We start from the raw sequence: 11,218 nt of genomic DNA, 5'->3' as shown, positions 1-11,218 counted from the left end.
TGTCCCTGGATTTCATACCCTTAGTTTTGAGCTTTATATGTTTTATTCTAGAGGAACACAACTGAGGTTTTGGTTTAATTAATTTAAAGCTGGTAACAATGTTAAACTGGTAACCTAGGAAACTGGCATCCTCTCTACATTGACTGAGTAGGTACAGCACAGGCAGTGGCAGTACAAGCTTCTCTGTGTTGCCCCACCAATGTGCCTCACTCATGCATTCAAGGAACAACACTGACTTAAGTGGAACTATTCTGTCTATAGTGGGTACCAAGAGGGTAGTTCAGTCCACATGTCCATTAAACCCAGGGCTTCTCCACTGAGACTGCCAATTATGAATAGTGGGTTTTGTGCTATGGTGGTTTTCTCTGGAAGTAGCACAGGCTCTTGCATTATACCATTGCATAATCTAAATTCTTCCGGAAGCAAGTAAATTATATGATTTTTTTTAATTTAAAGAACAATTGCTCAATTTCAAAAAGAGGAGAAAGTGGTCCTTACTGCATGTTATCAGCATCTTTAATCACAGTTTCATTGTAAAAGGCCAAGGACTGAAAGGGCATGAAGACTGAGCAAGATTGAGCCACGTAGGCAGGACAGAGTAGGGGAAACACAAGTCATATGGCTAAATATAGGACTTCAGTCACCAGAATTGATGAGACAGCACCTTTCACAATCACTAAATTCATAGGAAAAGAAAAACAAAACAAAAAAAATCCCGCTTGACCCTCTAAGACACTATAAAAACCCAGCTCTTCATGAGTCAGTTGTCACATTGACCAACAAACATTTCTGTAAATGTATGGAATGCAAATCATGTGCTTATAGCACAGAAAGATAGCTTAATTAGACTTTTTACAGAAACGAATAGAAAGATTTTAAATTAATGAATTAAATGTTTGGATAATTGACATCTTTCCAGCTTTGTTGGAAACTATGTGATTGGAGCATATTTTAAATACTTTATTTAAATATCTTCCATGACATTATTCTCATCCACTTTTTGCAATTAGAGAGGGTTCAAATCCACAGAGCACAGAGGGGTTTAAATGTAATCATAAAAACATATTTAGTAAAGAAATATTCAGTGATTTACTGTTCCATATCCTCCATGGTTAACTCAGACAGAGAAGCCATGCACAGTGAATTAGTTGGAATGTCCGCAATGAATCAAAAAAAGATGTGATTCTAATGTGTGGCATGCAAAAGTTTCTACAAGCAACACTGTGGTCAGGTAAAGAATTTATTAAATCTGAAAGAGCAACAACAACACAAGGGTAGCATAGGATTTATATAGTTTCATTTGTAAATGATAAACAGTTACATTCGGTTCAACTCAGTTTCCCTACAGACATTAGGCCACATTCTCATCTTTTTTAACTGCTGTAGAGGGAAGCACAATGTTGATGAAGAATAAAACCAGCAACTCACCATATGCTCCCTAGAACACCAAACAATGCAGAAGTTTCAAATGCCTGTGGATGGTGCTCTACAGCAATTGGGGGGGCAGAAGGGGCAGCATTAGGAAGCAGCTGCTCTCTGTGGTATAAGGCATACGCTTGCATAAGGTTCCCTGGGATCCCTGTTCCCCATTTGCTCAATTTATTTACCCCCCTCTCCCCTCCAGCACTTTGTATCAAGAAGTTAATTCTCCAGCTGAGGAAATCTGAATGATGCTTGTGTGTTGATTTGAGGAGGGAGTGGAACCACTTGATATAATGATACAAAGTGCTGACCTTCCCACAAAAGTTATGTATATGCTCTCAACGCCAATGGCCTATGGAGCAATGAATCTGACACAAGCACAACCACTAGTCTGGTGTTTCATGTATTTCTGCATTGACGGTTCCCTATAGGATTACAACTAATAACATTAATACTCTTGGGATCCAAAAGGCACTTTGCAAATTATATATATATATAGTCCTACTGAAATGCTGCCATCTCTGGGAAAGTAGTAGAAATCAACCAGTACAATTGGATGAAGGGGAATTTAACTAAAGACAACAGGGAAAATTCCTGTTGCTACAAAAAGTGCCATGGAATATTTAAGGTTTGCAGACAAAACCTTGTTTTTTTAGTCTCATTCAAAAACCCATAATAGCATAAAAGTTCTAAAGTGTTAGACTATAACTCCTGATATTTGCAGAGTTACTTTCATGGTACAGCAGAGGCCAATTTTAAAGAATAAAATCTTTTCTATGGTACACTTCTACCCCGATATAACGCGACCCGATATAACACAAATTCGGATAGAATGCTGTAAAGCAGTGCTCTGGGGTGGCGTGGCTGTACACTCTGGTGGATCAAAGCAAGTTCGATATAACGCGGTTTCACCTGTAACAAGGTAAGATTTTTTTGGTTCCCGAGGACAGCGTTATATCGAGGTAGAAGTGTATTTGAAAAGCAAGTACTTAACGTTCAGTTTGCAATGTTTTAACTAAGGCAATACATAGTTTGTTACCACTTACGTGTTTGTCAAAGTTATCCTCCCAATCTATGTACAGACTGTGTATGATTGCTAAACATATTATTTAATCATTCAAGTTTTCTGAATAGAATTAAAATATGATACTGTAAATTGTGTCACTTTCTTTGTGTTCCCTTTATACGACACCAGGAACATCTAAAGAACTAACAAAATTACTGCATACAAAATACTAAATAAAAATACTTTAAGGTTGCAATTCAAAAAACAAGAAATGTCCAAATTAAGCTGCGGATCCTAAAAAGGCTTAAATACATAGTTAACTTTATGCATTGCAAATAGTCCCACTGACTTCAATTAAAAGTTAGTGGGACTTGAGTTTCAAAATCACTTAGGTTCTTTTGAAGATTTTACCCTAAACCCCTGTAAACTGATCAAATCAAAACCAATTTTCACCAGACCACCAAACGGCAGACGTGTGAACTGGGATTATGTCTCTGTCAAATTTCAAGTTTATAACAAGTACTGCTAAGACACTGGAGCTGTTCAAAAAAAGGTCACAAGCATTCAAATTTAAAGGGTAAAAGTGTGTATTTCCACACTCCTTGATGGCTAACCTTTTTTTGCTCAAACTTAAAAATAATTGTTCATGAGCTGAGAACAAACATACAAAATTTCATCCCAAAAGATAAAAATTTAACAAAGTCATAAGGATATTTAAAATAAAAAATATTGTTCAGCCTTATCTATTGAGTTAACTACATATAATCTCAGATGAGATGAGATTTTATTCTCTGATCATCGGGAAGACCAGGGACCAATTTGAGCTCTGGTATAAGTGGAATTAATCTAGTAAACTCAAAGGAGTTACCTCGTTCACACCAAGATGACTTTGGCCCCAGGTGTATTTGTCTGACTAGGTCTGGCACTGAAAGGTTTCAACTGTAATGAGAGAGATTGCAGAATGAATCATATTACCTATTGGCTAAGTACTGCTTCTTGCAAGCTCTAGTAGTTTATCTTCACTATATGGTAATAATGACTTTTCTCAAGCACAAAGAATTATGGTTTTTATCAATGGTTCATGCCAAACACACACCCTTAAAAGAAATCAGCCTAAAGCAGGTGCATTGAGCTGTCAGACCTTGAAATTTGTTTTGAAACCAACCACCTGTTAGTGTAATTGTGTAGCTGTTTTTCCTGGCTTATGGGATTTTAGTTCAGCTGTTGTTCTCATGCTAGCGTTTATTTCCTCTAGGAATCACTCAGTCCACTTCCACACTTCCACTGTGTGACTAACATCTTGGGGTCTGATTCAATGTGTACATGTAAAAAGGTCTGTTGTAGTTCCCTTAATCAATAGCAGACTTTGTTTACAGATAAGTCGTATGATTTCTGTAAAAAAATGTAAGAACTGTATATTAAATCCTTCTTATTACATATAATCATTTACTCTTCTGAATTCCTTGCTTGTTTTAGACAGGGACAAAGAACATTTACTCTTAATGGATGAGCTCAAGGATCACATTTAGTGTTGGTTCCTGACTCATATTTTACTAACAGAGTAGCACTGTTCCTGCCACTGTATCTGAGGCCTGATTCAGCATTTCCATTATAACCTTCCATTTCAAGGGAAAAGTTTATTCCAGGTTGAAATTTAGCAGACAAAGTCTCAAGACAAAAGCAAATTTAGCTGACAAAATCTAAAAGAAAATAAATCTGTATTTGGGTTACAAGTATTAAAAAAATAAACAGAAAGTGACTTAAGATGCTTGTTATGTTTCTATAACTCAGAAATGGCATTTTATAAATAACACTGCTTACAATTAGTCTAAAATGGACAATAGTTGGCTTTGCTGTTTGGAAACAATTATAAAGATAAAGTATTAGATCATCTATGTTAGAACTATCTTCCTAGGGTACAGGAGCCTGACTGATGGGGCCCAAAAATGTACAAAGTACTACTCAATACAGAAAAAAATAAGACCGGATCACTGCAGTGAAGATCTTAAAAACTAATTTCAGACATGACAATAAAAAGGGAGGGGTCACAATGCACAAGGGAGTTCTGGGGAGAATGGAGAGCGTTCACATCAGTAAGATTACATGATTGTTCAGTGAAGGCTAGTGCACGGCAGGATGGAGAAAGAATTTTTTAAAGATGATAAAATAAATAGACTGAATAAGTAGAAGACAAACAACAAATTTCTTGTATGCTTTATGAAAGTGGGTCTTCAAGAAGGATTTAAAAGAGGAGAAGGCAATGGGTTTGCAAACCAATTCAAAAAAGCACACAGATTTATAAACAAAGTCTTTGTATTTATAAATAATAATTTAGTAAGTGAGCAAATAGAGTTTTTATTGATATATGTTAACATTTTATAATAAGCACAGTTAAAAAAATACAGATCTATATGCATAAATGAGGTATTCATGTCATACAATGTGTTGTATGCTTTCAGAGGTACTTAAACTACAGAAGACTGATAAAAGTGCAAATACAGTCATGGAAACTTTAATTACAGTAAGCAATCCCTACAAAACAGCACACGGCGGAAAGTTCAAAGGATCTTTCTAGTAACTGCACCCTCTCTATCCTCACGAAAGGGCCTGCCACAGTTTAGGGTGGCCAGTTTTGGTTGGATGTATTCCTGGAGGTTTCATCACATGACAATCTTTAATTAAAAATTGATCTTTAATTCCCAGAGGACTGGCAACCCTAGCACAGTTCAGACCCTTTGTTTTCTGGATTGCTTCCTGCCAGCACCCTATTAGACACAAGCCCCCCCAAAACAGGCGGGGAGGGGGGAGCCACGGGGTACCACAGTGGTAGTACTCTTCCTGCAAACTGGAAGGCTCTCTGAGGCACAATGCCTTCCAGTAATCCTGCTGTAGCCTTAGAATTAATTCAGGGTGCAAATCCACCTGTCACAGATAACAAGTTTTTACTCATCAGCTACATAAACTATATAATAAACAAGTTTGGTGAATGACATAAGTATAATCACATAGACATGAAAACTTTATTTAAAATCCAAATAAATAAAAGCATTAATGCAACTTAACCAAAAATAGCTACATGCAACAGAAAAGTCCCTAGTGCTGTCATACTCACAAACTCCTGGAGACCGTGGAAAACACAGATAGAAGAAAGTAGTCAGTGGAGTACACCGTAAGTGAGAGGCGACGTTCCAGCTTACACCAGCCTAGTCAATCCTGTTGTGCCCAACTAAGGTCAGGCAAACACCATCTTTACACAACTTTTCCCAGTCTATCCACACGTCTGGGACCCTCTTTGATAAGTTTTCAGCCCCTTGCCCATATGTGGTATTCCTACTGACCTTGTTTGGTATTCTAGAGCATCATAAACTTCTGAAGCTGGCCTAAGTTATCTGCCCCCCTTTCTCAATGCTTTCAATATGTCAATGTGGTTAGTTCCAAAGATGTATCTACACAAAAATCCCCCCAAAAGCTACTATTTTAAACTTATTTTTGCTCATTTGCGATTTAGTTGTTTGTCACAAGCTACATATTGCTAAATTTTATGACCTTAGGTGAAGCACTTGTGTTAAGTCCAATAATTACTAGGCCTCAGGTCTCAACCTTTTGCCAACTTTATTAGGGTTGCCAACTCTGCAGGATTTTCCTGAAGTCTCCAGGAATTAAAGATTAATCTTTAATTAAAAAGTATGTCATGTGATGGAACCTCCAGCAATATGTCTAACCAAAATTGTCAATCCTAAACCTTATCTTGATACTATTTACTATTTTATGTGCTTCTCTACTTGTATTTCAACTATATGGAAATCACTTATAACTACTAACAGTATTATTGTCACCAATATATAAATTAAACTTGCCTCATAGGGCTGAAGTTAAAAGCACAATACAGTCCTCGATGTATCTGTATCAATAGATAATTCATTAGGACTCAATACATAAAACCAATGAGCAAAACGCAGTGGATCTAAAAATGAAAGTATCCATCAAATAGCCCTTAGCATAAAAACAATGGAGGGTAAAATATTAGGATAAGGTATTCTGCATTTTTTTTTTCTTTTTTACAAACGCACTGATAATTACAGAATCTGAGTCCAACTTCAAATATCTGTATAACAGAAGTAATACAGAACTACATTTTTGTAAAACTGTAAAGTATTAAATCCCAGTTGGCTGCAGTTTTTTCACTGTTATAAGCAGTGATTAACTATGCATCATATGAAATTTGAGTTGTTTCCTCTCAGCTATTTGAAATCACCCTGGGACCCATTACAGATGAAGTGCCAACAAGATTTTTCTCCTGTTTAATGTACCATCCATCACAGATCACAGTACACGTTGTTTTATTATTAAGACGAACTCTTCCAAATCTAATTGGGAAACTCAATTATCAACATCTTAATAAAAAAAGATTACAAAACGTTGTATGAAGTTCTGTTAAAAGAAATACCCCTTGCTTCTTATCTAAGCATGTATGCCTCCAAAGTTCCTGTTTTGTAGAAGTTTTATTAATTGCAAATGTTGTTTGTTAGAGGAAAACCATGATTGAAGCTGTAAAACAAAGAGAATAGTTGTGGCTTTAATCCTTTGAATAAGGCTTTGTTTCCCATTGACTAAAAACTTCCTAAAGGAAGTGGAGCTGGGAAAATTCAGGAAGGATTTGGATTTGCCAAATCCAGTTCCTACTCAAATTTGGATGGAAAGCCTTTGTTATTCATTTTACAGAAGTTTGTGAATTTTTTTTTTAAATAAATTACAAAAACTACATACTTGCCAACATTTGAAAGTTATAAAAATAACTTAGCTTTCTCTCCCTGCCTCTCTCTCTCTCACATACACTCTGAACTCATTTTTTTAAATCAAATACTAATTCAAGTTTTCTTTTAGAAATGCTGCAGGGGGAATTTATGTTTGTATTTGTTTGGTTGTTTTTAATTACTTGTAGGAGCACTCAGACACTGAGCTGATGAGGGCCATTTAAGTATAGTACCTAGACAGATGAATTTGGGGAGAAAAATACAAATGCAACTTTTTACCCCATTGAAATACGTTCTGCAGCATGCAAAAAAGGAGAAACTTTAAAATCACTTTCCATGACAAAGAGTGATTGCACACTAAAAAGTGCATTAGTTGGCAATAAAGCTGAGCTCTCTGAGGCCTTTCCAAGCCACCCCAATTTTTGTTTTTTCACAAATACATTTTAATTCTGTACATGAGCTCAAAAACTTCCAAGATTTGATTAGCCAAAAGCACAGTCTCTTTGTAGTCAGAGCCTAAGGGTACATCTATACTACCCGCCGGATCAGCAGGTAGTGTTCGATGTATCGGGGATCGATTTATCGTGTCTCGTTGGGACACGATAAATCAATCCCCGAATCGACGCCTGTACTCCACCTCGGCAGGAGGAGTAAGCGGAGTCAACGGGGGAGCCACGGCAGTCGACTTGCCGCCGTGAGGATGGCCAGGTAAGTCGAACTAAGATACTTTGACTTCAGCTATGCGAACAGCGTAACTGAAGTTGCGTATCTTAGTTCCACCCCCCCCCCCCGCTAGTGTAGCCCAGACCTAAGTAAACATTCATTACTATACAGGGAGTCCCCTGCATACATTGGGGTCGCATTCTTGAAAAGGTCAGTGGATACCGAAACGACATATACCGGGGAATTTTTCCCCCATCAGAAATAATGAAATAAGGGGGGGGATGCGTTCACTACTTCACCACACTCGCCTATGACAATGCTCTTTTCGCCTAAACAGTGTACCTTTTTATGACAGGTTATACACTACATGTTTTACACATAAAACATTGAATAAAAAATGTAGAAACCTACTAACACCGTTCAAACACAAAGAACATTTTAATTCAGTAAATACAGTACAATAATACAGTATAAAACAGTGTCAATTACGCTAAACTTAGGTAGGGGTGGCGGCTGGGTTTTCTTGGGCTGGCTTTTCCATGACTGGCTTTTTGGTTGCGGCAGTCTTAAAAAAAGATTTTATCAATGTTTGCTCTCCTGCATGCTTCTTTGAATGATAGATCTCCCTGTAGCAAGCAACTGCATCATTGACAGCCCTGGAGACTTTGGCAGTCTGTTCACGAAAAGGATCACCACTCTGTATGATTTCCGTCATCTCATCCAGCAATCCAAAGAAACGGGAGAGATTCTTTGTCATCAGACTCCTGGCTTCCTGCCCTATGTCATTGTCATCATCGTCCTTGCTTTCTTTGGATATCCTTTGTTACTACAGCTCAAACAGTTCCTCATTTGTCAGTTGCTCAGTGTGAGACTCTAAGAACTCCTGTACATCCTCCTCCTCGAAGCCGATATCCTTCACCAACTTGACAATTTCTTGCTCGAGAGAAGGAACGGCATCAAATCCCACGAAGCTGTGGACAGCATCTGGCCATGCACGGTGCCAAATGCTGTTCATACATTGCGATGTGACCTCTTCCCACGATGCATCAATGTTTTCCACGCCATTCAAAATGTTGTAGAACTTCCAAAACTCCTTTACACTTGACTTTCCTTCACCTGCCGTCTCCTTAATCAGCACGGAGAATGTCCTCTGTAGGTAATAAGCCTTGAACGTGACCAGTGGACACAAGTACAGTACTGTACTGTACAATGGAGAAACGTGTTCCAATTCACACTGGTCCCGAACTGTGTAAATGATGGATATGTGGATCAGGAACAACGTAATTGGAACACGTTCCCCTATTGAGGAGAGAGGGATATCCGAAACAGCGGATAAGGGGGAGATGTATACTGGGGACCCCATGTATCACAAATCACATGACTTTTTGATTTTTGATCCTAAAAGGATTTAAAATCAAATGCCTAAGCTCCTTCCCCAAATCACATTTTATATTTAACTCTCCATTTCTGATTAATTAAAGTGCATGTTGGGAGATTAAAGGGTATCTGATAAGAGTTTTATAGATTGTTACATAGGTGCTGAGCACCCTCAATTCATCCTGACTTCAATGGGCTATGTGACTGCTCCACATCTTGCAGGATCAAGCTCTTAAGTACAATCAGCACTGTATTTTAATAGTTTTTGTGATACTGATATCAACACAAGACCCAAGTTTTATAGCGTTAGGCCAGCCTCCAGCATAGACCATTCGTGCCTCCTAATACTGGGGAAAGGGAGCACAAAGTAAAGGGGAGGATACATGACCATGCCACGTGTCTCCTCTGGGAGAAGCTTCCAGCCTCACCAATCTAGCCAATCCCTCCGGCTCCTGGGGGGATGAGACCACAGGAGCGGGAAGCATGTGCTTCTGGGCCTGACTGGGGCCAGCTCCAGCCCCGGCTGAGTAGAGGCCAGGGAACCTGCTTCTGGCACCTTCCCATTCTGCGCCCAGCCCGGGACCGCCATGCTCTTCCCGCCCCAAGAGTTACCTGCCAATGGGGTGGGAGCTCTGTCCTTCTCTTGCTGTGCCTCCTCCCGGCATGTTCGGCCCCTACCCTTGGCAGCGGTGCCCAGGGCATGGAGCAGGATGGAGCCGCTTCTCGTGCAGCTGACACCTTGTTTTGTGAAGCACAGCAGCTGCCTGAGAGAGAGCCCAGCTGGAGAGGTGGCAGCAGCAGCCTGCTCTCTCCACTCCCCACCCAAACCGGGCCGCTGGGGACAGGGGCCGAACGAGCCGAAAATGTGCCGGGAGCGAAGGGGGACTCTGGCTCACTCAGCCCCTGTCCCCGGCAGCTGGGTCTGGGTGGGTAGCAGAGAGGGTGGGCTGCCAGCACCATCTCTCCAGCCAGGCTCTCTCTCAGGCAGCTGCCTCACTGCACAGAGCAGCGACTCGGAGCAGTCAACATGAGAAGTGGCTGGTCCCGCCCCTTCCGCTCCCCACCTGGGCCCGATTGCCAGGGCTGAGGCCAATCGTGCTGGGGGGCAGGTGCAGTGGGAGAAGGATAGACCTCCTGTCCCTCCCTCTCGGCAGGCCAAGCAGAAATCGGGGCAGGGGGGCACTTGACCCTGTAGGTCCCCCCGCACGTCACCTATGCGCGGAGGATGCAAATGCAAATATCAAGAATATCAACATCTAAACACTAGCATTTGTGCCTAAAGATCAACTATGTCTGTAATATTGAATGCTAACTTTAAAAACTGAAGTCTATTAAATAAACGTGAAACCTTTCAGTAGGGACACAGGAAGATATAAATAAGGGACATACCTTTAGCACCACTGAAATGCAATGGAGTCAATGAAAAAAATGTTGGTAGGATAGAATTGTAAAATGGTTAAATGTCTGCCAGAAAAACCAAACCAAACCTGGGACTGTATATTCTAAACAGAGCAACTAGGAATTCTACATTGCACTTCTGATCATAACATTTGCCAACTATCTTTCTTTTCAGATAGAGAAGCTAGTTTTAATTTAAACCCCAAACAGCTGACCAGGTCTCATCTTGGCTTTGTGATTAATTATGTGACTGAGGCATAAATTATTTAGCACTAACACATGGTCTGTCATGTCTTGTTACTTAAGTGTAATATGCCTTTCATCCATGTATACTCAAGAGGACCATCTGATTGGCTGCTGGTGATGTTATCCCTATTTGGTAATCCCCAGTGAATCCACAGGGAATAGCTAGCCCATTCTAGGCAGAGTTCCTAGTGCCCTTTTTTACAGGTCTGTGCCTAATAACAGGTTTATTCCTACTCATCACTCTTGGGTTCACTGCAGGTGAATTAAATGGTTTTCAATAAAATTGCCTCAATGAATGTCAACCATTTTCCATAACAGAAGGTGCAGCAGATGAGCTATTGTTTACGTTTAA

General features: G+C 39.7%; 1 protein-coding gene across 1 annotated transcript; it reads right to left on the bottom strand.

Annotated features, from left to right (window-relative positions):
* Nucleotides 1–7,957: 7,957 nt before the first annotated feature.
* Nucleotides 7,958–9,814, bottom strand: LOC117884981 (tigger transposable element-derived protein 1-like). The gene has a single exon (XM_034786052.1). The coding sequence runs from the start codon at nucleotides 9,206–9,208 to the stop codon at nucleotides 8,672–8,674; it is 537 nt and encodes a 178-aa protein (XP_034641943.1). The 5' UTR covers nucleotides 9,209–9,814; the 3' UTR covers nucleotides 7,958–8,671.
* Nucleotides 9,815–11,218: the final 1,404 nt, after the last annotated feature.

Source organism: Trachemys scripta, chromosome 11 (assembly GCF_013100865.1).
Source record: "Trachemys scripta elegans isolate TJP31775 chromosome 11, CAS_Tse_1.0, whole genome shotgun sequence".
Taxonomy (NCBI): domain Eukaryota; kingdom Metazoa; phylum Chordata; order Testudines; family Emydidae; genus Trachemys; species Trachemys scripta.
The sequence above is the reverse complement of the archived record's forward strand: the minus strand, read 5'-3'. Positions and strand labels throughout refer to the sequence as shown.